The sequence below is a fragment of the Balaenoptera physalus genome, assembly GCF_965194825.1.
Source record: "Balaenoptera physalus genome assembly, chromosome: 6".
NCBI lineage: Eukaryota > Metazoa > Chordata > Mammalia > Artiodactyla > Balaenopteridae > Balaenoptera > Balaenoptera physalus.
The window spans coordinates 56509486-56537042 of NC_138885.1; the positions used below are offsets into that span (position 1 = coordinate 56509486).

The 27557-nt window shown below is 36.8% G+C and overlaps 1 protein-coding gene and 1 long non-coding RNA gene across 5 annotated transcripts in view; one reads left to right on the forward strand and one right to left on the reverse strand.

Moving 5' to 3' along the window:
* Nucleotides 1-224: 224 nt before the first annotated feature.
* LOC309663110 lies at nucleotides 225-27532 on the forward strand. 3 transcript variants are annotated; one of them, XR_014265110.1, is made up of 4 exons: nucleotides 22211-22975; nucleotides 26304-26363; nucleotides 26974-27080; nucleotides 27169-27532. It is a non-coding gene; the product is annotated as an uncharacterized lncRNA (long non-coding RNA). The 3 variants fall into 3 exon arrangements; XR_014265108.1 differs by lacking the exon at nucleotides 22211-22975 and adding an exon at nucleotides 225-808 and having other exon boundaries at nucleotides 26974-27532; XR_014265109.1 differs by having other exon boundaries at nucleotides 26974-27532.
* Nucleotides 4120-27557, reverse strand: part of IFIH1 (interferon induced with helicase C domain 1) — a 63075-nt gene continuing 39637 nt past the window's right edge. Inside the window, exons 7-16 of one of the 2 annotated variants that reach the window (XM_082466531.1) lie at nucleotides 26284-26501; nucleotides 25003-25119; nucleotides 22094-22217; nucleotides 21305-21565; nucleotides 19756-20015; nucleotides 17192-17341; nucleotides 16213-16374; nucleotides 12777-12967; nucleotides 12214-12307; nucleotides 4120-11744 (exon numbers count right to left, since the gene is read on the reverse strand). In XM_082466531.1, coding sequence (XP_082322657.1) covers nucleotides 11565-11744; nucleotides 12214-12307; nucleotides 12777-12967; nucleotides 16213-16374; nucleotides 17192-17341; nucleotides 19756-20015; nucleotides 21305-21565; nucleotides 22094-22217; nucleotides 25003-25119; nucleotides 26284-26501 — 1757 coding nt within the window. In that variant the 3' untranslated portion in view covers nucleotides 4120-11564. Of the gene's footprint in view, nucleotides 11745-12213; nucleotides 12672-12776; nucleotides 12968-16212; nucleotides 16375-17191; nucleotides 17342-19755; nucleotides 20016-21304; nucleotides 21566-22093; nucleotides 22218-25002; nucleotides 25120-26283; nucleotides 26502-27557 lie in introns of those variants that run through there. The other variant, XM_082466532.1, reaches the window with a different exon arrangement.

Genomic DNA, 27557 nt, shown 5'->3' on the forward strand with positions numbered 1-27557 from the left:
TATGTGTATTGGACAGAGCTGGTCCAGAATAATCTGAAATCCTGACAAAGTGTCATGATCTCAAGCCACAGCCTAAGACAGAGCAGCATTGGAAAGGGCCACAGAATGGGGAGTGCAGAAACCATCGGCCCCCCCCCTTGCCAGAAATTCATTTCCCGCAACCGCATAGCACAGGGAGGTGAGCTCGGTGCTTCGTGACCACCTAGAGGGGTGGGATAGGGAGGGTGGGAGGGAGACGCAAGAGGGAGGGGATATGGGGATATATGTATATGTATAGCTGATTCACTGTGTTATACAGCAGAAACTAACACACCGTTGTAAAGCAATTATGCTCCGATAAAGATGTTAAAAAGTAAATAAATAAATAGATTAAATAAATAAACAAATACAAGAAATTCATTTCCCTGGCCTTACTAAAACGGGAACCCCAAAGCGCCTTATTTAGCTCTTGAGAGACCAAGATAGCACCTGGGTCATACAACCCATTGGGCCTCATTTGTAGAGTGGGAATGGATGGAGGAAGTAAGCAAGATTCATTGTGCCGGAACCAGAGCCTCTGGCAAGTAAAAGGTTTTGCTTTATTCACAAACCGACAGATTCTGACTCATTTCAAACCTTTTCCTCAGGACAAAGGAAGTGTATCTACCACAGCTCAGTGACCAGTTTGGGTGGACCAGGGAACAGCTGGAGCCCAGTGAGCAAGCTCCTGGATGTAGTGAAGCAATTACTCCATATGCCAGGAACACGACCACATGTGGCACTAGATGACGACCAAACAGAACTGAGTCACACCGGGAGCAAAAATAAGGTAATGTAAAGAAGTGACTTGTATTTGTTTCTGTCACCAACTGTGCAGCCCTTTTGTACTGATCTTGTTGATTGCCATCAATTCTGTGCCAGCCGTGTTTTCCCCAGCTCATGATTTTATTTCAACATCATCCAGAACCACTCATTTCTCTCCCTCTCACTGCCAAAGACCGAGTCCAGATTTTCATCACCTCAGCCCGAATGACTGCAACCAGCTCCTTCCTTAATCTTTCTCCTTCCAAGTTTTCTCTCTTCAGTATGATTTAGCCTGTTAACTCCTTGTAGACCATCTTTCCTAAAACACGTCACTCCACTGAGCAAAAAACTAGAATGACTTCATTTGTATTGGTCACCCAGTCAAACCCAAGCTCAGTCTGGCATTCCAATAGATGTGCAAAAGACATTCATTTCTCTTCTTCCTTCTTCCTCATTACCTCCGTTTGTAATGTATTTCCTACTCCTTCCCTTTTAAAATTATTTTAAAGAACTATGAACATCTATTATACACAAGGCATTATTCAAATTCCTTATTTGCTCTAATTCAGAAGCTTTTCTCAATCCCTGGCTTTTCAGAACTCTACAATACCTATAATTTGTATACCACACAACTGTTGTATACTCATATTTTTCCTGATAATTTTGTGCCTATAATCTTTGAACTCTCAACCTATTTGTTAACTCCCCAAGGTCAGAGATTACTCCTTATACTTAAATTCAGGAAAGGAAATTAATATTTATTGAACGCCTTCTTTGTGTCAGTCACTGTAAAATGTGTTCAACATTTGTTATCTGCAATTTTTCTGTATCCACTTTTCCTTGTATGTGTGCCTTCCCGTCATTGTTTCTGTATTTCCCTGCCAGACTGCCCCAGTGCCTGACGCCAAATAACACCGACTCAAGTAAGAAGCAGATTTACTGGTGTTCTGGGACAATGACGGTAGAATTTCCACCGGTAATTTCTACTTGGGCTGCAGCCTCCTGCCTTGCTTCTGGGATTCCCTCTCTCTTCAACATTTTCTCCCTTCCTCTTTAGCTCCTTCAAAACGATTCTGTTTTATGCAAAACATTTAAGCTATTTCTTTGACTCATTACCAATGCCGTAAGAAGGTCTCATCTTCAAAAATAAGCACACACATTAGCGGGGGCGTTCTAAAACCAAGGTAGTTCTCTCTCTCAGTGTTATTCTGCGAGTTTTAGTTATTCAAAAAAATATATCATACACACATTTTCTCGTTTCATCCTCTCAACAACTCATTTCATGGTCTTTCATGTAAGATAGGAATTTGGGGTTCAGTTATCGGTATTATAAAACTGATTGTTTGGATTCCGAAAATGAAATTATTTAGTGATAAAATACATTCTGTCCTGTTTCTAAATTTTTTGGTTAGAGAATTGGTCAGATGCATTTGAATCATTTCCTATGTGAAACTCAATGTTTATACATAAGAGAACATAGTTGGATATTTGAAAATTATAACTTCTTATGACTAATTCTCATATTCCTTTAGATATTACTGTATGAGTCTGAGTTCAATCTAGTTGGAGAAACCACAGAGTAATTTGAACAGGCAAATTTTAATATAAATAATTATTAACTACGATGGGATTGGAGTAACAGAGCATTAGCTAAGAAGAAGTAAAACGAACCCTAAAGAATATCGAAATAGCAGACATATGAAGCAGCCACTTCCCTTGGGGCTGAGACAGGGCACCCAAGGCTGATTCAGACCTTATCGGATAGGGCAATTGCAGGTTACTGAAAGCAAGGAAGTTGCCATGGTGCCACCAGAACTTGCCAGAAGTCTGTCTACCTTTTGGAGCATGCTGGAAATGTGCTCTCTGGGGACCAGGGAAAGCTGTTCAAGGGGAGGTATCTTACTGGAGGTGCTCTACACAAAATTGCCTGGGAATATGCGGTTGCTGGTCACTGAGTGCTGTGGGCTGCCATGCAAGACCCTGGTGCTGGAGAAAGCCATGTGTACTGCAGGAACTGGATGCTGGAGAAGCCACTCAGGCTGCCAAAGCCTGGACCAGGAAACAAAACCGTTTCTTTCTGCACTGCTTCTCCAGCACCCTCTACAGGCAAACTTTAATGTCATGCCAACAGGCAAAGCAAAAATGTTGAAAGGGCCCAGATGCATCTTTAGGGAGCAGATAAAAAGGTTGAATTTGGAGCTAAAAGGCAATAAATTGATAATTGTCACTGTTATTTTCTGATATTCCAGGGACTAAAAATGTTAGTATGGATATTCACAAAAATACCCCACCTCCCAATGCACACTTCCAAGGTGGAAAAACCATTTGTGGTTCAGGCATCCATCAAGCCTAGGATAATGAAGGGAGAAAAAGAAATGAACACAGTAAAACAATACTGATTTACATTAAAAGGAAGAGACTGGGAGAAGGAGTAGGGAAGATAAAAAGTAGTACAGGATGATATAGGCAGATAATTTTGAGGAGTTTTGAAAAGAGAAAAAGAGTTGGTGAAGTAGTTCTCATGTATAATGTTTTTGTTCTCACATATAATGTAGAATGTTCTCATGTATAATGTGTTTCTTTGGGAAACAGAGTTTAAAAGATTTGAAGATATTTTTATAATATGCAATTTCCATTTGGATTTCTTTTTTGCATGCCAGAAAAAATATTTAAATTAATTTTTCATTAGTCTGGCTGTTGATGTTAGGTTTCTTGTAATACAATTTCATGCTGAGAAAAGCTATAAACAGAACCAGCTATATTTGGGTCACACTGAGCATAACATTTTAAAGCTTTGTGAGTCCATCAGATTTTTAAACATTCAGATGTTTTTCCTTTTACACACCAAGAATAAACATAACAAAACTTAGTCTAATATACTGCACATAAATATTTATTAAATTATTATTTCTACATTTATTATTTCCAATTAGGTTAGTCCTGATACTGTGTGGCAATCTTCTTCTGTTTCTAATTAGTCAGTTTGCCTTCATCAAAGCATGTTTAAAAATCTTCACTACTTTCTTTATGTCCCCAATGTCCATCCTCAAATCCCAAACCCAACTCAGCAGATAGCCTAGTGATTGATGCCAGGAGAATAATTCCATCAGCCTCCTACTTCTGTACCTTTACTCTAAGCTGTATCTTTTATTCATATTTATGTTTCTCCTGCTTCAGAAGCAGCAGCAACTATCCTTCCACCAAACTTAGTCTTTTCTGTGCTCGTGGTTTCATCCTATTCCTTCTTCCCACACATTTTGTTTCAACAATTATGCCCTCATCTCTCCCTCTTGAATCTTGACTCTCTCCTTCTTTCTTTTTTTTTTATAATACTACTTTTAAATTTATTTATTTATTTATTTATGGCTGTGTTGGGTCTTCGTTTCTGTGCGAGGGCTTTCTCTAGTTGTGGCAAGTGGGGGCCACTCTTCATCGCGGTGCGCGGGCCTCTCACTATCGCGGCCTCTCTTGTTGCGGAGCACAGGCTCCAGACGCGCAGGCTCAGTAGTTGTGGCTCACGGGTCCAGTTGCTCCACGGCATGTGGGATCTTCCCAGACCAGGGCTCGAACCCGTGTCCCCTGCATTGGCAGGCAGACTCTCAACCACTGCGCCACCAGGGAAGCCCTCTCCTTGTTTCTTGACTCTAACTCCTTGGCCTGTACACAGACTTGAAACTTTGGATTCCCTTTCAAAATTTTTCCCTCATCTCTTCTTTTGATTTATTTTTTTACAATTCCCATTTAAAGATCATCTATTTACATCCATTTCTTCACCTCCCCAAATTCACTCTTTGTTGAAGAATATCTACCAAGCTCACTTGGTATAGGTCAGTTTTCCTTAGCCCAAACACATAGTGCAGTCAAATTGAGCACTCATTACAAAGCTTTTTAAAGAACATTTTTTAAGTATCCTAATCATTGGATATGGTGATTAAAGATGTACATGGCATCAACTATCCATCCCTCCATCCACCACCTTGGTTCCAGAGAAAACTATGATTGTCTAGGCATTCTTTTCCTCACACTGCTTATGAGGTAATGACCTTACCTGGGCCAGAAGATGACTCTGCTGGGCCAGTTGCTAAGGCCTTTGTCTTGGAGAATGTTGGAAAAGTAGGATTGTGTCTCAAGGCATCTTTTGAACAGGATGGATATGATCAGAGCACAGGCATCTTACAATTTTCCTGCTGTGTCTAGCTTCATTCAGAGAAGTCCTGACCTCTCCCCATGACTGTTACATCAAAAGTTGGCATCTTCTTTCATCAGTTTAGTCCTTTTTCAAACCGTTACAGAGGAGTTGAATCTTTTTAATACTATTTTATAATTACTTAGGTAGATAAAACGATGTTTTTAAATTAAATGTTATGTGATCTACAAAACTATCTGAAAGTTATTATACGTTTTAAACCAAAAATATTTTATTCTAAACATAGTTAGAACAACTTTTCCTTTTCTAATGGGAGGTTATCTAACCATATTTGCTGGTAAAATTCTCTTTTCTAAATTGTTACATGTTCTTTTTTCTTGTCGCTATACTATCCATCCTCGACACACACTCCCCAAGATAGGATAACCCCCAAAAGGACTTTGAGAAATCTCCTGGACACTCCACAATCCAATGCAATCTTCTATCTTCCATCCTTGTTGGAAATAACCTCTCTTTCCCTTCTTTTATGGCACTGAATCACTGTCTTTCATATATTATTGATATTTATGAACATGGCTAATCTCTACAAGTGAATCTTAAAAGCAAAATCCTTATTCTACTCATTATGGAGTAAAAGATCCTTACTATTGGGTAAAAGATCTTGTGTGCAAGATCCTTATTTTACTAACTGTTCTCTGTGCCTAAAATACAGTACCTTACAAATAGCAGGACTTAAAAAATTTGATGAAATAAAGATGTTAAAAAAATATTTGATGAGTACATAAAGAAATAATTGGCCATTTATTAAAACTATACATATCCCTCAGTAAATTCATGTTTCCTTCTTACTTTCTCATTTCTTTGTCTACATGTTTTAACGTGGGTGTCTATTTAGCCTCTTTGCTTCTGTTTCTATTTTTTTCTTCATTTAGTTTCTATTCCCTTTTTACCTTCATTTTCTCTTCTTTTTCCTCTCGTGCTTGGAAGACACCATTTTAAATGGAATGAAACATTATTTTTATTTGTTTCTTGCAGTTATTCGAGTTCTGCATTTTATCTCAAAACAAATGAGTGATAAAAATAAAACGCTAAACTAAGTTGTTTATTACAAAATTTGGAGAACCTTAACTGATCTTTTCCCATGAAGTTAGTGGCTTTCAATAGAAAAAAATATTTAGTCTAATTAAAACACAAGAAACATCAATGTTTCAGAGAAAGATTTGGGATTTACTTGTCAAATGTAATAAATGCTTTGAAAGTTATATTAAGCTGCAATTTTGAACTCAACAGGTTATTTAGCATGAATTGTGCAAAGTCAAGTCATGAAATTATAAATCTGGGTCAAATGCTAAATTTAGTAGTAGAAACCTTGGTGTGGTACTGAATTGATATTAATCTCAGGTGGGCAACCCTGTCCAAGATAACACTAAATCATTTGTTCTGGTCATTTTAGCGTTATAAAAATCCTTACATCTTAGTGAATTAAGATCATTTCCATGCCTGTTAAGAGATTCAGAATGAAAGAACTAACAATCCAACAATCCATTCATCCTATGTGTGTACAATAAAATACAAGCGCTCATTAAAACAAGCAGAAGGCAGAGTTTGAAGGAAATATTTAAGCTGAAATAATGCTCATCTTTGGTTCATTATTATTTTATATGTATATAACCGAATTAAACAGTTAAATTTCTTTCATAAATGTCAAAATAATGTCCAGTTTTTAAATTAGTATGTAAAAATTAATACATTTCATCAAATATATTCAACTTAAATAGTGGTTCAAATGTATTCTAACAACTGCATGGTTAAATATTACTTCCTATAAACAGTCTGTTCCTCTTCTCACCTAGAATGTGGCCTTTAATTTGGATTTTAACTTATAAACTAATAGGGCTCAGCACTATCTAATGTCATCCTCAAATGAGATGCTTATGGGATGATTAATTTCCTGTAAAGAGGAACTTGGTAATACTCTGTGTAGAAAATATCTAAAAATTTTAAAGAATATCTGCAATGCTTTCCATATATATTTCATATTTTATAACCTATGACCTGAAAAAAAAAAGTTTAGAGATTTAGAAACAAATAAAAAACAACCACCATTTGTGCTGGACATAAATTACTGTTCATATGCTACAGTGGAATCTGTCTCTCTCTCTTTTCATGCAATTGCTGGCCTGCTCAGTACAACATTATTATGTTATTATTTTTTTAATTTGTATACAATTTTAAAGGTTACTTTCTATTTACAGTTATTACAAAATATTGGCTGTATTCCCCATGTTGTACAGTACATCCTTGAGCCTCTCTTACACCCAATAGTTTGTACCTCCCACTCCCCCACCCCTATATTCCACCCCCGTCCACTGCTGGTAACCAGTAGTTTGTTCTCTATAGCTGTGAGTCTGCTTCTTTTTTGTTATATGCACTAGTTTGTTGTATTTTTTGTATTCCACATATAAGTGATATCATAGTGTATTTGTCATTCTCTGACTTATTTCATTTAGCATAATGCCCTCCAAGTCCATCCACGTTGCTGCACATGGCAAAATTTCATTCTTTTTTATAGCTGAGTAGTATTCCATTGTATATATATACACCACATCTTCTTTATCCATTCCTCTGTTGATGGACACTTAGGTTGTTTCCATTATTATATTCTTCTTGAAGATGAAGACAGACTCTAATGAAAATTATATCTACATGACAGACCTACTTAAGTCCTACAGCCACTTAATAAAAAAGTGTTGATCTTTCTATTTATATTGATACCTATCTTTGTATTGCACCTATAGAAGATCTGGACATTAAATCCTTCCTCTAGCTACACTGCATAGCATATTCAGAGCAATCATGTTTCACCACAGCTACTACTTACTTCTTGAGATAAGCCCTCTGGGCTAAACATTGAGTGTTTATAATACTCATAATCAAACATAGGTCTAAAATTTACTATTATTATGCTATACCCACAGCTGTGCTTCTAATACTGCTTCTGCTTTTCTGGAAATTCTTACTAATATATTCTATACCTATATTATATTTGGAAATTATACAAGAAACCAAATGCATTTGACAACTACTGGGTGTGTTTCATGCAGTATCCAAAGTCTCATGACAGTTCCTCAAGGTTGTTATTAACTTCCTCTAGTCTCAGAGAGATTAAGTAACTTGTTCAAGTCACAAAGCTGGTGGGGATCCAAACCCAAGTTTGTCTCACTTCATGCTCTCCCCATAAAAACAAAGATATAAAATTGTATATCTAGTACGACTAATTAAGGAGAAATTCACAAACTGAAAAAAGACAAACATTCACTTCAAATTAACTTCATAACTCTTAGAAGAAAATAAAATAATTTTCTTGTTTTTTCTTTATTGCTATGATTCACGTAATTGTTTACCAGATTTTGGAAATGAGCACTTTGTTATGCTCAGGGTGCATGAACATTACTTTCCAGGGATGTGCTCTCCGTTCTAGTTCTGAAAACATGAACTATGCTAGACGCTGGGAAGTGACACACGGATTTTGTCTTTGAAAAACAAAGGATGTCTGCTGAAGAGGTGGCAAAGAAGGACTTATACCTGTGTGGAAAGGCATCAGGGTGAGAAAGGATCAGGGTGACCAGAAAATTCTGTAGCAAGAATATTTGGTAGGAAATAACAGTAACACCCAATAAGCAATTTACTTTGGGGCTGAATATTGCTAATTTTCTCACTTCCTATTGTTCTTTCCCATTAGCACCTAAAGATGTTCTAGTCTCTTACAGCTTAAAAGCAACAATGATAACAAGAAACACCAAATCAATCCTCTTTGGCTTTAGGTTCAACCAACTGAAAACAATGCCAGAAGCCTTCCTTTCCCTAAGCCTTCCTTTTCCGCTCTGATATAGGGACTATTAAATTGCAGAGAGGAAAATATTCACCTCTCTTATGGCGTTTTTCACTTTCAACAATTGCTCGTGACTTGCACTGATCATCCTGTGGAAAACCATTTCTTACCCATGTTTGTGTTGCCTCAATGCCTTACATTCAAAATATCTGTATAAACTATAAGTTACTGTATCTTAATTTCACATGGTCTGAAGTGATTTCAGAGTTTTGGTAGTAAGCCTTTACATTTCTTATGCCCAAGGTTGGCCAATGATCTATTGGCTTGGAAATGCTTGTTGTTGTAAAATTTCCTGACCCCTTTGGGCCTTTCAAACCTGCCTTAAGGTGCATGACTCCAGCCAGTGTACCTGTTCTGTGAGACCCCTGCAATGCCCTTCAGAAAATAGGAGCTACCTTCAAATGTGTAACGTATTCAGTAGATATTTAGCCCACAGCTGATATTACCGCAAATCACTAAACAGGGTCTCCAAATGAAAGGAGCCAGGGAGCCAGAAGCATGAACTATGAGAATGCTAGCGTTGTAAGGAAACTTTGATACCATTTAATACAATCTCTGATTTTCCAGGAAAGCAAACACAAGCCCTGTGAAGTGAGGTTGCTCAGTCACCCAACTAATAGAAGGTTTTGTAGGTACTGAAACTCAGGCATCTAACAGGGTGTCTACCTGTCATGAGCATATTCTGTTAAATGACCTTAAAATGTCCTGAGTATTAAACTGTTCATTAACAATCAAAACGTTAGAATGATTACAATTGTTTTTGAATGCATCGTAGTTTGAGTTCTCAAGTACAATTGCATATTAAGTTTTATGCTACTTGAAACATGTATTTCAAACCTTTGCAGTAGAAATAATACTTTATTGAAAAAAATTATGAGAAAACATAGATGAAAAAAACCTGATATTTGCTGACACCTTAAAAACAGTCTACATATGTTACAGTAGTATATTTAGCTATTTTATGCATTTGGTTTTTTTGCATAATTTCCAAAATGTTCTAGAAGACAGCAATACTTTAAATGGAGTCAGCTGGAGTTTTAAAAAGTATTTTAAGAAAACCACAATCATCTGTCCTCTTGACAGAATGTTCTAGAAGACAGCAATACTTTAAATGGAGTCAGCTGGATTTTTAAAAAGTATTTTAAGAAAACCACAATCATCTTCTGTCCTCTTGCATTCTGAAGAGCTCTGATTCGTTAATATTCATCTTTGCTTAGGTCTTAATCAAAAGATTCAAAGCTACTGTTAGATTGAATTTAATTAATCCAAAAACCACAGAAGAATTTACTTTTCACTCCCTCCAACTTTTTGTTTCTCCTTAGTCATAGGAGGTAACTTTTTGTGGAGCAGACCATCTGTGAGACGGGGTTAAGTGTGGGTTAAAATGGTCAGCTGTGGTTCTGTCTTGATCATGTGGTTCTTCCATGACAAAAGAGGCTGTTTGTTTGCTGGGAGAATTCTGTTGTGCTGGGCCCTGTGTCTATCTCCAAATGATCGCACTTAGTTCAGGAACACTGACAATGTCCCAGACACAGAGAGGTTACTCTTCTGCTTAGGACTAGGGAGTGGTAGAGGTAGGCATTTTCTATTTATTCTCTAATGACATCCAGCATCTGCTGCCTGCTCAACCCTGTGTGAACCCTGGACATCTCCACTGACACAGGTAATCTTCTGTGTATTCATAACTAGCCTGGATTTAGCCTCCATTCTTGTTAGGTAATTTTTGAGCATAGTGTTATGTTCATGGAGGGAAAGCTGTGGAAGTAAGGCTTAACCTGCCTGACGGCTGCTTCTCAATAATACCTTGCCTTTCATGCTGCTTCATATTTTTCAAAGTGCTTTCATATATACACATATATGACTTAATCACAAAAACTGGGCAAGTGGTGTGGGAAGTGTACTCCCTGAAAATCCCCCTGACCTTGAGTGTGGGCAGGACCTGTGAGTATGATGGGATTACAGTTAAGACTGCCTTAGCAGACTTGAGAGAGTCTCCTGCTGGCCATGAAGAAGCAAATAGCTGTGAGAGGCCCCGTGAGCAGGCCACGTGGTGAGGGTGCCCTTTGGAGCTTAGACTGATTCCCCAGTAGACAGCTAGTAAGAAAACAGGAATCCTAGTCTTCAGCTGCAAGGAGGTGACAGCCAGCAACCTGAAAGAGCTTGGAAGTGATTCTTCCCCCAGTGTATCTGGATGAGAACATCATCTGGCTGACACCTTGATTTCGGCCTTCTGAGACACTGAGCAGAGGACCCCCGCCTTGACCTCTGGCCTACAGAACATGTACAATAATAAATGGGTGTTGTTTGAAGCCACTAAATTTGTGGTAATTTGTTATGAAGCAATAGAAAGCTAATAAAAACAAAGGCAGATAATACCATAACCATTTCATCAACAAGGAGACTAATTCAGAGAGATGAACTGATTTGCTTAATTTTATTCTGAAAATTACTGACAGGACTGAGATTAGTACCTCAGATCCTCATTTATACCCGAGCATTCTTTCCAGTGTACTATAATGCTCCACACTAAAGAGTTTTACTGGTAGCTTTTCTTTACCTCTGCCCACTAACAAGGTAGAAATTGAAAGTATAATATATTGTCTTCTTGCATACAGCTCAACACAGAGTAAAGCAATGATTTTTATTAATTCTCACATCAGTTCTGTAGTATAATGAAAACAATAATGAAAATCATGTTAAATGTCAAGTTGATAATATTTTAAAAGAATCTTGAATCAAATGTCAATCTTCATCACTAGACAAACAATAATCTGAATAGTTAAGATCAGGAAATGTCATTGGTAATTCTACCCACTTTTTGTATTGCTTCTTTGGTAAATTATTTTTGAAAACCACTACAAAATTCTTTATTTTGAGACAAGGCAAATCTAGGCCTTTGTGCACCATCATCGTTCCCCAAGCCTGGAAAACAAAAGAGAGAGCAAGAGGAAAAATTAAATGCACATTCACGGGCTTCCCTGGTGGCACAGTGGTTAAGAATCCACCTGCCAATGCAGGGGATGCGGGTTCGAGCCCTGGTCTTGGAAGATCCCACATGCCGTGGAGCAACTAAGCCCGTGCACCACAACTACTGAGCCTGCGCTCTAGAGCCTGCGTGCCACAACTACTGAGCCCACGAGCCACAACTACTGAAGCCTGCGCGCCTAGAGCCCATGCTCCGCAACAAGAGAAGCCACCGCAATGAGAAGCCCTCGCACGGCAACAAAGAGTAGCCCCCTCTCGCTGCAGATAGAGAAAGCCTGCGCACAGCAACGAAGACCCAATGCAGCCAAAGATAAATAAAAAAATAAATATTTTTTTTAAAAAGAGCACATTCAATTAAGAATTTCTTTTGGCCAAAGTAAAATTAAGCCCACAGCAATTTACTTACTTGGCCACATCCTTTGCAGATTATCTCTCCATTTGTTTGATAGTCAGCAAACTTTGTTTGCAGTGCTTTGTTTCCTCTCACAATGTACAGTTTCCTAAAATTATCAAGGAGTCAGAATCACCCCTGAGAATTCATACAGGACCAGTATGCAGCACACGGTACGCATTGCTGGGCTTGCCACTTGTCCACATGCATGCACCAGCCAGCACCTCATCACTTCTTCCAGATCATCAGGCACCTCTCAAGGGGTAGGTTGCCTTTTGTAGCTTCTTTCAAGTCTGCTGATTACTTTAACTAGACTTAAGTTGTTCAAGAAGTTGAGAACAAATATGAGCATTCACAAACTGATGTGCCTTGGTTGAAAGTGGCTTTCACTTCTCCTTTCCTGCCCCAGTGCATGTATTTGAAAAATGGACACGAAGTAGGGTTTATAATTTGGGGGCTGAGAAAGGAAAGTTCTGAAAAATAATGACTCTCACTTGTACTATTTTGGAAGAACATTTACAATACAACCTGCTTCACCCCTTATAAAGAAACTTAAAATTAAGTCTTTCTGGACTTACTTGAACTCTGGTGTCATATTGACATGGTGCATCTTTTCAATTACATGGATAGCTTCTCCAGAGCAGGCTAGCACACTACAGTTTTTACAGAGAAAACTTATTAATGATGGGTTGTCCTTGAACTGCTTTGCAATACTTCTCTTGATTTTCATTTTCTTTTCCAATATACTTTGCATCTGTAATTCCAAAATCTGCATCAAGAAAAGAATATTCAATGTGGTCTTTTTCATAGTTTCACTGAAGTAAGTCTCCTGGAATTCAGAGATCTTAGACAGTTATGAAAATGTACACTTGACTCATGAAATTCTACACTTGGTCTAGAAATAGAAGTAACGAGGTGATGGCCCTCAAAGAATTTAGTATAGAATCTTCTCCTGTAATCACAGAAATATGGAATCCTCAGGTGTTCAAAACACAGCCCATTCCATTTTAGAAAAGTTCTGTTGTGAGAAAGTCTTTGGCAATATTAAAAAAAAAAAAAATCCCTCTAACCCCCACCTCCGTTAGTTTTAATTATGTCTCATAAAATAAGTCTAATTTTTCTTCCACATGGAGTCTCTTTAAAGAACTAAACACTGTTACTTCGTCACCCTTAGTCGTTTCTTATCCATGATAAGCCCCCGGTTTCTTTCATTTTTCTTCATATGTTGTAATTTCCAGACTCTTAGCTATCTTTATCTCCTCTATACATTTGTGACAGAAAATACTAGTTTCCCACTCAGCAGCCATTCTTTGTAGGAACAGAACTATAATTTTATTCTGAGTGGAAATATGCCAGCTAAATGAGGACATTTCCAAACCAGTGGCCTTTGAGACATAAGAAGATGTTGAGTGAAATTTCCAGGAAAGTTCCATAAGTATCAGATAGTTAGCATGGGCACTGTTGCCTTTTCCATCTTCCTCTTCCTTCCTTCTTAGAGTGAACATGCAGCAGCTGAAATTCTAAAAGCTTTGACCTTGAGAATGGAAGCCAAATAATAAAGGGCAGAGAAGAGAGAGGAGTTTTGGCTTCCTCATGACGTCATGGAGCGATTGTATGGGTCTAGATTGCCCACTGCCCAAATTCTTTATATGAGAGAATAAGTCCTTAAATTTTTATATCCCCCATTCTGTGGCAAGTAGAGAAACTTATCAATATTTCATAACAGAGAAAATATAGTTTATGAGAGATATAAAACTTGAGGTAGGGACTGGCCAGTTCTCATACCTATACAATTTCACAATAGAAAACCTAGCTCTTAAATAATTTACCTCCAAACTAAACCTCTCAGAGATGACAAATTTATATTAAGTTGTGGAGGAAGCCATTGTTTTCCTTAAGATCGAAGGAAAGTTTTCAGTAAAAGTAAACTATAGTGCTGAGGAGCAAAGCTGAATGGCCCATCTCTTTGGCTCTCGCCTCTGTGTTTTAGACCTTGATTTGAGGCAGCCATATTTAGCACAGAAAAGAGAACAAAACCTTGCAAGTGAGCCTGCAGGCTATGACATAGTTTAATCAGACAAGTATAAGGACTAATTTCCCATGTAAATTATAACAATGTAATGAATTGAAGTATTCTGTTCTTTAAAAGTTTAATTAGGTTGTTCTTGCAAGCTATTTACAGGTCAGCGAGCTGGTGCAAAGATGATTTGGCATATAGGAACAGATACATGTGGGCAATTAAGAAACACCTATGAGCTCGACACAAAAAAAGACAACAAAACCAAGGTCAGTGTTTGGATATGTAATCAGGACACCGGAAACCAAAAGAGTAGCTCTAAACTAGTAAAGAATATGAAACAATTAGAGGGGCAAAAAGAGAAAAGAGATCATAACAAATATATGGGAGGCACAGCTATGATCAAAGCCCAAATAAAATGTAAAAATGTGGCAAATGTTGTTGGGTGAAGGCCAGGGAACATGTTTAACATCTTCAACTTGCTCCTAGAAGGCTGATTTGATTGAAGAAGCTTTCAGTTATGTATAAACTCAGTATAGGACATGGAGAATAAACCTCCCCTTATGTGTCATCTCTCACCGTTCATTAGTGGTTGCCTGAAAGTTGTGTTGAGGAGGTTCTTAAGTCAGAAGAAAGGAGTGCTTTGACCTGGTGGCAATGGGTGCTGGGGGCTTTGTACAGAGTAGTGGGGGCATATACCCCACGTCATTGCCATCCCGTCTCTGGGTTTGTCTACCTGGAGTAGTTTCAGGAGAGTAGGTCTCTTAGCCAAAGGAGACCTAAAAATATAGTCCATTCCAGGGCCCCCAACGGGACTGGGTCTTTTTCTAGAGATTATCTGGAAAAACGTGACTCATAAACTCCAGAGATGGTTCTAGAGCTTATACAAAACAGCAGGTCTTGAAACATCAACCTTTGAAAACATCCCACTTGACTGATTTATTTAGGACTTTAAATGTAAAACAATAACTTTCCAGGGGTATTATATGGCCACAAATGTTTGATCTGACACCACAAAATGTTTGGTTTGCCTTATATTTAAAGGGGTTTTAAAATATAAATTCATGTAGAAACCTGGCCAGGAAACCTTGGAGTTGGTTATAGCAATGCACACCAATTTGAAAGCATCCCTTTTGTGAAACTCTATTTAGGGTAGAGCCAATTCCAATGTTAAGAAACTAACATTCACACCCATATGCAAGGGTGTGAATTTTCTTCTAAATGGATTGTTTGCTATTATAGTAGTTACAGTCTTTAATTCAGTGGTATGGGGGATTTCCTGAAATATTGTAGAAATACATTCTTCCTTCGCTGCATTCCTCTCACAACTCAAATGACTCCATGTTAGTAAACTGAGATGCAGCTAGATGATATATGATGTATTTTCTTACCATTCAGGGCTAGCCTCAATGTCTCTCCCTCTAAGAAGCCTTTCCCAAACACCTAACCTAAAGTGCCCATCTAGAAGCTTGTTTCACATTGTCCTGTTCTAATTCTCCAGCTCTTCTTTCCATTCGATGTATTAGTTGCCTTATTTCTGTTTATTGTTTCCCCTCCTCAAATCTCACCATGTACGTACTCGAATATAAGTTTCATGTAGCAGGGGTCTATCTGCGTTGCTTGCCGCTATCTTCTGTTTCTACACTGTTGCCTGACACACAGTAGGCACTTCACAGATATATCTGAATGAAACAATTGTGCCTGTACAGATTAGACCAGACCAAAATGACCAGGTAGGGTTGGACGAGTGAGTTGCACTAGTCTTTCTGGATTAGGGACAATGTAAGTTTATATTATCAACGGCTCCCTGACAATTTCTGCCCACCATGGATCTTGATTCTTTGTATGTGAATCTGGACTCAGCATAGCTCATCAAACTGGAATTTATAATTCAGCACAATTTCTGTCTGGAGACTTAGCCACAGAGATATCAATGGTAACCACAGGCAGCCATTTTAAAGGGAAAACCAAAATTCAGAGTTGGCCCAAAACAATACCTTATGAGTGTACTCCTCTGGTTTCATATTCTGAACACGGTCTATAGCTTTATACATCATCTTCTCTCGGAAATCATTAACTGCCTCACGTTCAACAACTCCTGAGCCTCTTTGGGCAACCAGGACGTAGGTGCTCTCGTCAGCTCTGGCTCGCCCACGGGCCTGAGAACAGAGAGAAATCAAGTCACTGAAGGACTATATGCCTGGCTGTGAATGCTCCCGTTTTTGTCCTGGAATGATATTCACTGCTCAGTATCCCAACCTCAAATGATCCCTCTATTCTCTGTAAAGTTAATTCTTTTTCATTCTTTCTTAGTCGGCTATTTCAAACTCAAAATGCACCTTAATGCAGAAAAAATGTCCTAGAATGAGGGTGGTTAAGTCCCCACACCAGCCCTCAAAAGCCTCAATAACACAAGACCGTCTTGTCCCGCCTTTCTGTTCCCCGGGGCACCCCTCTCAAACCCTGTGAACTGTCATCAGTGATTTGGGCTGGGGGAGTCCCACTGCCCCCCACCCCATAGGAGGGATGAACGGGGAGAAGGGCATCTCTGACGTTGCCGCCAGAGCTGTGGAGAGTGCGGCTCTGCTCCTGGCATCCTACCCTCAATGCTGAGCACATATTTCCATGAAATCATGCTCAACATGGTGATACATTTCTATAGTCTTCTGTATAAAGTGATAATATTTAGGTACATTTTCAGTAACAGAAAATGTTATGGCCTTGCCCAGGAACCTCACTATCAACTATAATATCATCCTCATGAAAAATGCATTCTGAGTAGTGAGACACTGAATAACACATGGACTCCTGAAATCCAAGTATTTCTTAATTTGGTGGCTGTCTGGTTATCTGGTTGATTTCTCTTTTTGTAGGAAAACAGATATATTTTTAAAACTATGTGTGCTGTTTTACTAAAAGAAAACAAAACAAGAACACAAAATCAAAAATTAACATAATCGAGGTATTTGAATGTACCTGGACCATGGCTATTTCGTTAGTGACGAGACCGTAACGGATAACGATATTACATTCTTTAATATCCAGACCTTCTTCTGCCACTGTGGTAGCGATAAGCAGATTTATTTTTCCCGTGCGAAATTTACTAATGACTTCTTTTTGTTCATTCTGAAGAAACATTTTAGTAAATTAAATGTTGTAACACTAAACACATTAAAATCTTCTAATTAGGAAAAGAAATATTAAATTGCAACTGGTCAGTGTAAATTAAAGGATTAAATCATCCACGGATTTGCTGCCATCTGTTTTTGGCATTGAACAAAGACATGATGGTGAGACAACATTTGATTTCCAATCTGGGATTACTACACAATGACAAAAATATTTCCATCCTCCAGTCTGGAGGTGGGAAGGCCATCATTTATGCCAAGGAAACAAATTGATGGGTGACTTGGGAGGAAGAAAGGAGGTGCTTTCAGTTGAGAAGAGGATCCAGCAATGAGAAACTAAAATAGGCTTTGCTTTTTACTATTGATACATTAATTTCAGGCTCTTTAACAGAGGATAAGATGCAGTGACAATTTTAAAGATAGTAGAATTTTGAGTCACAGAGAAAATTCACACGGTATACTGCATTTGGTCATTTTAAGAGACATTCAAGCAAAAAAAAAAAAAAAAGAAAGAAATATTCCTGGAAGAAACTGAAAACATTGGCTGCCTCCAGTGAGGGGAGCTGGGAGACTGGAGGACAGTGGTACATCCTGTACCTTATTAATTTTGAAAGAGGTAAATATATTATCTGTTCAAAAGGATATAAATAAAAATGAAAGAATAAGTTATTAAAAACGTAATTAAAACAGCTATATTTGTGAAAAAATCTGAATTTTGAAAGTTAATATGGGTAAAGAAATCAAATATGCACTCTGGCCCTTGCATAGGAGGAATGATTGAGCATAATCCTAGCTTGACGTGGCCAGTGGAGTTTTATTTTCATAACCATTCTTATCAAAGCTGTTGGTCCAGTGGCCTTTGGTGCACATTCACCCTATCTTTTGCCCCCAAACATTAAACAAAAATACACCTGTCAGACAAACTGTATGTTCTCCTATTCCCATCCCTTTCTTTTCAGAGGCAGCATGTCAGGTGTCTTTATTTGACTCCTAGCTGCTGGAGAATCCTGCAGAAAGATCGCTCTCCAGTCTTCTCTGATAATTTCTCCTTCTTGCACTCATATCCACTGATAAAAACTTACATGTCTTTGGATTTTAGCAGATGTTTGTGCCTTCATTCACAGGAGTAACTTTAATAAGGAAAATTTCAGACACAGTGTCAGACCCTCAAATCATATCACATAGATGCCTAACTCCTCTTCCAATAAATCCAGCTCAGTTTACAGGTAGGGATGTGGGGAGTGAGGAAGGGGGCATGTTCTAAATTTTGGCATGCAGCCACCAAGTCTGAAATGGGTAAGGAGCAAAAAGTAGCTTGAATGCATACCTTCCATTTGTACCCCATCTCTTTTCAAAGAGCAGCTGAGGCCACATAAAATCAAAGTCTTAACACTAAAGCTAATAGAATAAAAACCTAAAAACAGGACCAAAAGTGAAAGAGTATAGGTGTATTACTTGCAAGGATTAACACATAGGCTGAGAAAATGAACTTCAATTTTGCCTGTGAGCTTCCTGGAAGCTAGGGCAAAAAGGGAAACATATTAAGTAAACCAGCTCTCATCATAAAAAAGGATGTAAACTCCTTATCCAAGGAAAACAGTGCCTTCTCTGGCATAAACTTTAGAGGCAACTTTAACATGAGTACGTGTAGAGAGTATACTGAGAGTTATGGTGGACAATTTCAAGAATGACTTTTTTCAGCAAACATTAAAACAGATTTAATTTGCTCCAGTGGACCAAATGATGATGAACATAACAGAACTGAAGTGTCCCCTTGTCCAGCAAGACTGAGGACCAATATGACTTCAGAAGAACATTTTACTCTAAAAAGCTATCCTGGTTTCACCCATGCTTATAATCTCTATGACTGTCTTTTTTTCTCTCCCAAGTGTTTTTTTAATACTGTGCACAAAAGTAGTATAATGAATTGAAAACAAAACAAAACAAATCTTAAAAAGGAAAAGAAAATCTCTCATAGTCCCAAATCTCTAACACATCAAATGTCTTAATTTTTCCAAGTTCCCTTCAAGATCTCATTCTATGCAAACATATTTTACATAATTCTAATTATAATGCACACATTTTTGTGGGAATTTGATTTTTCCACTTGATATTATATTGTAATTGTTTTCCCATTTTGTTACTAAGTTTAAATGTCAATCATTTTTTGCAAAGGAAACTCAATCTAGAAAGTTCCTCCAAGAATGTGGAAAAAAATGATTCCTAGAACAATGGTTAGCCTATCAAATACCGCACATTGATTGCTATTAAACAATTTTCTTTCAAGAACAAGTGTTTCATTCCATTAAAGTATTGGTGGGTTGGTGGGAAGATTGATGAAAAAAGACTACAACTAAACTGGGAAGAGAAATAACGGCATAAGGAGAAAAAAATCCAAAAGGATTGTTTCACCTGTGTCATGGGCTTGAACTCACTGCTGTGTCCAGCTCCAATCAGATGGTGGGCTTTGACTCCTACTTCTGCAAATTTTTCATTTTCAGTAATCCACTGGGAAAGGGCATATGCACTTTGTCGCGTTTTCGTGAAAATTATTCCTCGTGCGGCTTCCTCGGCCCTTGTATATTGTTCCATTATGGTGTTTCTCAATTTGGTCAGCTTTTCATTTTCATGTTCTGGGTTTACAGCCAGCTTTTTCAACATTTTCTTATTTTCTTTAAGAAATAATTAGTTTATTTATTTTCTTTTTTATTGAAGTATACTTGATTTACAATGTTGTGTTAGTTTCCGGTATACAGTACAGTGATTCAGTTATATATACGTAAGTATGATATATATATATATTCTTTCTCAGATTCTTTTCCATTATGGTTTATTACAAGACAGTGAATACAATATTACAAGATATTGAATATAGTTCCCTGTGCTACACTGTAGGACCTTGTTATTTATCTATTTTATAAATAGTAGTTTGTATCTGCTCATCCCAAACTCCTAATTTATCCCTCTCCCACTACCTTTCCCCTTTGGTAACCATAAGTTTGTTTTCTATGTCTGTGAGTCTGTTTCTGTTTTATAAATAAGTTCCTTTGTATCATATTTGAGATTCCACATATAAGTGGTATCATATAATTTGTCTTTCTGTCTGACTTACTTCACTTAGTATGATAATCTCTAGGTCCATCCATGTTGCTGCAAATGGCATTTTTTTCATTCTTTTTTATGGATGAGTAGTATTCCATTATCTATATATATCTATATCTATCATCTATCTATCTATACCACATCTTTTGTATCCATTCATCTATTGATGGACTTTTAGGTTTCTTCCATGTCTTGGCTATTATAAATAGTGCTGCTATGAACATTGCGGTGTTTGCATCTTTCAGAATTAGAGTTTTCTCTGGATATATGCCCAGGAGTGGGATTGCTGGATCATATAGTAACTCTATTTTTAGATTTTTGAGGAGCTTCCATATTGTTCTCCATAGTGGCTGCACCAATTTACATTCTCACCAGCAGTGTAGGAGGGCTCTCTTTTCTCCACACCCTCTCCAGCATTTACTATTTGTAGACTTTTTAATGATGGCCATTCTGACTGCATGAGGTGATACCTCATTACAGTTTTGATTTGCAAGAAATAATTAGTTTAAATTAGTAAAATATGTGAATAACTAACTGGAAGATTTTATATAATGAAGTACTAAGATGTTCAACTACAGTTAGTCTTGTGCCATATCTAATAATTAGGCTAGTTTTTAAGATAAATTTATTGTAGTCATCTTGACAATAAAATCAGATGACCGAATGATTAATTATGATCATACAGCTCATGGCTACTTAATCCCATCAATCAGAAATAGCCCCAATATGAGTGGGATTTCTTCTTTCACAATGAAAGATTATTTTAAGAGGGACTTTTGAAGAGCTCTTGAGAAGCAGTGGGTTCATGCCAAAGAGGTAAATGCATGAGACCATGCAAAAATGTTACACTGATTCTTACCCAAAAATAAAGTCATGAGAAATCCATCTGACTCATCCAGCTTCAAAGGTTTCTTTTCATCACCTGCATCTTCATCATCACCATCATCATCACTGTCATCTCCTAGGACTGCAAACTTCTTTTCTTTCTCATCATTGTAGAAAGTTTCAAGGTGATTATATGCATCAATCATTCGGATTGTATCATTAATTTGTAGGGCCTCATTGTACTTCCTCAGATGTTCTGCACAAACACGATCTTTGCGATTTCCTTCTCTTGCAGCTATGAAAAATATGTTATGTAGAGTGAAATCATGATAGAACACCCCCGCCAACTGTGCTGTGGACTTGAATATGTTTATGATACTGACTCGAAAATAGGCTTCACCATGTTTTTGAAATGAGCAAATTAAGGCTCAAAACGTGCCATGAGCACTAAAAGGGGGCCAGTTTTTTGACTCCTAGACTTGCTACTTGTGTTCTGCATCAGCAAGAAAACATACTTGACTCATGCTGACTCAGAGGAATGGCATGAAAAACATATTGTTTGCGTTTGCATTTGGAAACAGAAATACTAATATTTATCTTAATATTTTAAATATACAATAAGTGAAAGACTCTGGAGATAAAGAGAAAATGAATTGGTGCCTCTTTCCTTAAACAAGGAATTAGAATGTGTTTATCCTTGTCCTACTCAGAACACAGAAATTCCATTGGCTATTACACTTACTTTCAGTTTGCTTAGGAATGTGTGATCTGGAAACATGGCATAAACATGGGATAAATTGTGTTATGTCAAAACCCAAATTACCTTTTTTTTCCATCTGAATGAGCCATTGTTCATAGGGTTGAGTTCCAAAATCTGACATTGGACTAATTTGGCAAAAAGTTTGAATCTTTGTCATTATTTCTAGAAGTTTATCTTTAAATGGATCCTAAAAACAAATTATACACTTATTCTTACATGTTTATATTGCTGAATGAATAACATTATCTTTGTTAAAATAATTTCCATGTTATAACAAATTTGATTCAGAATCTTTGTCTAGACAAAGTAACAAGTCACTCTGATCACCTCTTTGTACACTGATTTTTTTATCAGCTTCTCTTTTACTTCCACCCTCAAGCCACACCACACCAACACCAGGTATCCCTGCTGGAATTTCCAATTTAAAAGTTTACAAAAATAAAATTAATGAATGATATACACTTTGAATGCTAATAGTAATTTTAAAAATATATATTAAAGTAATGCCCCAATTATTTAGAAAGCTTGTAATTTAATTTAGAAAACATTCTTTTTTGAAGAACTGGTTTCAGTATTATTTCTACCAAAATAAAAAGTTAAAAGGTAGAGTTTTGAAAAAAGCCAGACACAGAAGAGTACATACTATAGGATTTCATTTATATAAAGTTCAAAAGCAGTCAAAAGCCATCTTTGGTGTAGAAGTCAGGATAGTAGTTATCCCACGGGGGGTGGGTGACTAGAGGGGAGAATGGGAAGTTTTGAGGGTTGTGGTAATGTTCTATCTCTTGATCTGGATTCTTCTTTTTTCTTTTTTTGGCCGCACTGCGCAGCATGTGGGATCTTAGTTCTCCAGGAATCGAACCGGAGCCCCCCTGCAGTGGAAGGGCAGAGTCTTAACTACTGGACCACCAGGGAAGTCCCTTGATCTGGATTTTGGTTATACAGGTGTGTTCAGTTTATGAAAATTCAGCAATCTGTACACTTACGAATTTGAACTTTTCTGTATGTGTGTTATGCTTCAATAAAAAGTATAACCAAAGTTAATAAGTTAAAAGGTAAGATGGCAAATTCTTTTAAAATATACTCTGAGGGGACTTCCCTGGTGGTCCAGTAGGTAAGACTCTGCACTCCCAATGCAGGGGCCCCGGGTCCGATCCCTGGTCGGGGAACTAGATCCCACATGCATCCCTCATGCATGCCGCAACTAGGAAGTCCGCATGCTGCAACCAAGAAGTCTGCGTGCCACAACTGGGACCCGGCACAGCCAAAATAAATAAATAAATTAATTAATTAAAAAATAAATAAATAAAATAAAATACACTCTGAGGATGTGGATTTTTTTTTTTAGACTGAAGGTCAAATATATTCATTATCACATACATATCACATATAAACGAGGTAAACATACCAATTAAAAGGTAAAATGCTGTGAGATTTAAAATGCAGGTATGTCCTACATACAAGAATCAAACATTTATAACATTCTCAAAATGAAAAAATTATATACAAGAGGTAAATTATATAGGAGAACAGATTAATAACTATTACTTTGCTCTTTTATTGAGATATAATTGACATATAATGCTATATTAGCTCCTTTTTACATCACTTTTTTTTTCACACACACACACTGTATTTTATTTTTACAAGAGATAAATAAACTGACACCAAGCATTGTAAATGGATGACCACAGATGTTGTGGATTTTTTTTTTAATGATTACGATTAGAAACATGCATTTAAACTTATCAAATAAAACTGAATAAGTAACAAAAAGTGAAGAAAAATAAAGTACATTCAAATGTGCTACTCCAGCTGGAATAGATAGTGCTGTTTTTCAGAATTTCCAAAAAAGAATGACCTATGGCAACTGGTTGCTAACGTTAGTTCAGTGCCTACATTTCAAACACAATGTTATCTGTTATGCATATTTCATAATTCAACATCCTTATGAGGTAGATTTGCAAAGATTACACTTATTATCAAGTACACACAGCTAAAATTTATGATGCTTTTTATATTTTACAAAAGAAAGTACTGACATAATGTACTGGTTATAATGTTCAAACTGACTCTCAGTTGGTTTTTATAATCAGTGAAGGTGTTCATCACAAAAATACCATTAAATTAAATATTTCACTGCTTTACCATAAGTATTTTCATAAGAAAGTAAATGTGTCAGGTAGGTAGGATTCCCATTATCATTGCCAACTGTAATCTATTGCCTCTGTTCAATGTCAGGAAATCAATTCTGGAATTCATCAAGAAAGTAAAAAGAATAAAAGAAACTATGGTGATCCCTCTAGTTTAGCCTTTCAACCCTCCTCATCCCCTCCACCACCCCTACCCCATCGCGGCTCATATGCAGTCAACCAACTACTGAGCTACTCTTCATATAAACTAGAAAACTGAAAGAAGAATTGAAGAGAGACTTCACAGTAGTGCTTTGCTGCCCAATATCAATAAAAAAGGAATAACACTGTAACTTTTTTGCTAAAACTTCAAAATAACATTCTTCAGATGGTCAGTATAAATAATCTTTGTATCGTTCAGTTGTGTACCATATCATCCATCAAATGAATATAAAAATTTAAGGGGCTTCCCTGGTGGTGCAGTGGTTGAGAATCTGCCTGCCAATGCAGGGGACATGGGTTCGAGCCCTGGTCTGGGAAGATCCCACATGCCACGGAGCAACTAGGCCCGTGAGCCACAACTACTGAGCCTGCGCGTCTGGAGCCTGTGCTCCGCAACAAGAGAGGCCACGATAGTGAGAGGCCCGTGCACCGCGATGAAGAGTGGCCCCCGCTTGCCGCAACTAGAGAAAGCCCTCGCACAGAAACGAAGACCCAACATAGCAACCAATCAATCAATCAGTAAAAAATAAATAAATAAATCTTAAAAGCAGAAACCTACCATTTAAAAAAAAACTACCAGATTTTATAAAAAAAAAAAAAAAAAATTTAAGCACATACTTCTTTGGTGTCATCTGCGATTACGAACTTTTTACATGGCTCCTTTATTTGGTCTTTAAGTTGATTAGTATTTTCCTTCACGGTTTTAATGGTAAATGCATCAAGATTGGCACATATCTGAAAAAGAGACATTTTTCAATATTCAAATACTTTTCCCTTTCAATTGATTCAATGTAGAATTCTTTCTCATGTAAGAAGTAGGTAGCATGATTTGCTAAACATAGCATTTTAGTATTGCTTTACTGTGGATCTGACTAACTAATAACATTTATCCTGACAGAGTAAAATAAGAACTTCTAAATCAAATTGGTGGAAAATTCCAGAAAAAAAGAGTATTTATTTTCATTCCTTACATTCCATTTTCCAGCTGGAAAAATTGACGTGGAGAGAGCACAGAAAATTGCAGAGATGGGAAGAGAGTGGTTATGAGCTAACCATATTATATGAGGCATTTTAAGGGTCCTCTTGACATCCATGGATCATATTACCACTTTCTTCTACATATAAAAGAGGGCAGTGCAAAGACAGGAGCAGCCAAAGCCCATGTGCCTGGATTTGGATTGGAGTTAGTCCTTAATGCTAGTAATAAATTATATGTTGGAACCAATAATTGTGCTTTTGTCTACTCTATGATTTTTACTGACTTCAACTTAAAGGGACTTAACATAAAAATGCAATGCCTTGGTGCCAACATATTTTGTGAGTTACTCTGAATTCATTCAGTGCTTGAGATCAACAATAGTACTTTATGTGTTGTTACCATTTGGGGGCAGCTGACAAGAAATACACCTTTAATTAAAGGTTCTCTCATATCTCCATTTTCCTATTTAATTTGAATTGCCCAGAATCCGAGTATCACACAGAACAAAAAAAGGCACAGAAGAAAATATACAATTTTGAAACTCATGGAATGTGTATAAAAAATTAGAAACTTTCATAGTTTATACATATTTCTATATCAAGTAGATCATTAAGTTTAACAATAGGGGTAGACATTTAAAAGAAGGTATTTCATTTGTCCCAATTTTTCACTAATTACGTTTGCTTTCCATAATTTTTGTGATATTGTTCTGTGTCATAGTTATTTATTAAGGCACTTACTGTTCTGTAGAAGATTGAGTGTATTTACTTGAAAGCGTATAGATTTCACTTAACTGATGATCATGGAATACCATCTTTCATGCACACCATGGCACTTGGACTTAATCTTACCCAAGAAGCACTGGCATTTTCTTTAACTTTGGTTTTTTGGGTTATGCATAAAGTTAATGATTTACTTACTTTTAAAATGTGTTCTTCAGCTTTGGCTTGCTTTTTGGCCCCTCCAACACCTGGTGACGCTGTTAGTCCCAGTATCTGAGGTAAGGGAATCACCGGTTTGTTTTTTTTCTCAAGTCTATTGTTTTTCAACTTCTGGTTCAAATAACGCCTCATGATGTTATTATAGACTGCTTCTTTGTTGGTGTGATGGCATTCATCAATAATGATGAGAGAAAAGTCTTAAAAGAAAATTCAAATGGTTCATTTGTCCATATTGGCAAGGTACAGTGTAAAAGTACCTTTAAGCTAGGAAACTGAGCAGTCAAGCATCTTTCACCTTTTAAGGGGAAATGTAACTATCCTAGCCACCTGTATATACAGATGTTTGTGTATATTAATCATGAAACTATCCCTGTTAGACACTATCCCCACTTAATAGATGAGTTTTGGAAAATTTATAGATCTAAAAAGTGTTATGGGATGGACTTCAAACCCTGGCTTATTCCTCAAAACTCTCAGGATTACATTTTTGTTCTTTAAAAAATATTTAATTTTAAGTTGGTGAATTTTATTTTCATTCTATCAAATGAAAAACATTATTTAAAGAGGAATAATTTTACCTTGTTTTAACACTGCATTTAATTATTATGATTATATATACTTCTTTCCCTACCTCTCTCCTACCTTTTCTTCCCATCCCCCACAAAATAGGAAGGATTGTATTTATTCTATGGAGAAGAAGGCATATCTAACAGGATCAACTAATATGTAAAAAGAACTTGTTGGTAATTAAAAATACGGAGTAAATGAAAGGTACAGTAAGTGTTTGATTTAATAATGATATTCTTATGCAGAATAAAGTGATCTAATTAAAAACTTATCCAACTTTTTGTTTGCTTCCCTAAGGAAGAAGGGTTTGAATGAAAATTTAAGCAATGGAAGACAATCTAAATCAAAATTATGGAGTGGGAGGTTAGGGTTAGCAGATGTAAGCTTTTATACCTAGAATGAATGGATAAACAACAAGATCCTACTGTACAGCACAGAGAACTATATTCAATATCCTACAATAAACGATAATGGAAAAGAATATAAAAAAGAAAGTGTTATATGTAGAAATGAATCATTTTGCTGTACAGCAGAAATTAATACATTGTAAATCAAGTATACATCAATTAAAAATTGATAAAATATAATAAAAATCAAAATTAATCAACATTTTAAAAATTATGTAACTAATACAGCCTCTGTTACTACCTTTAGTATTACTAATTCTTTTTACAAAAATAAACATT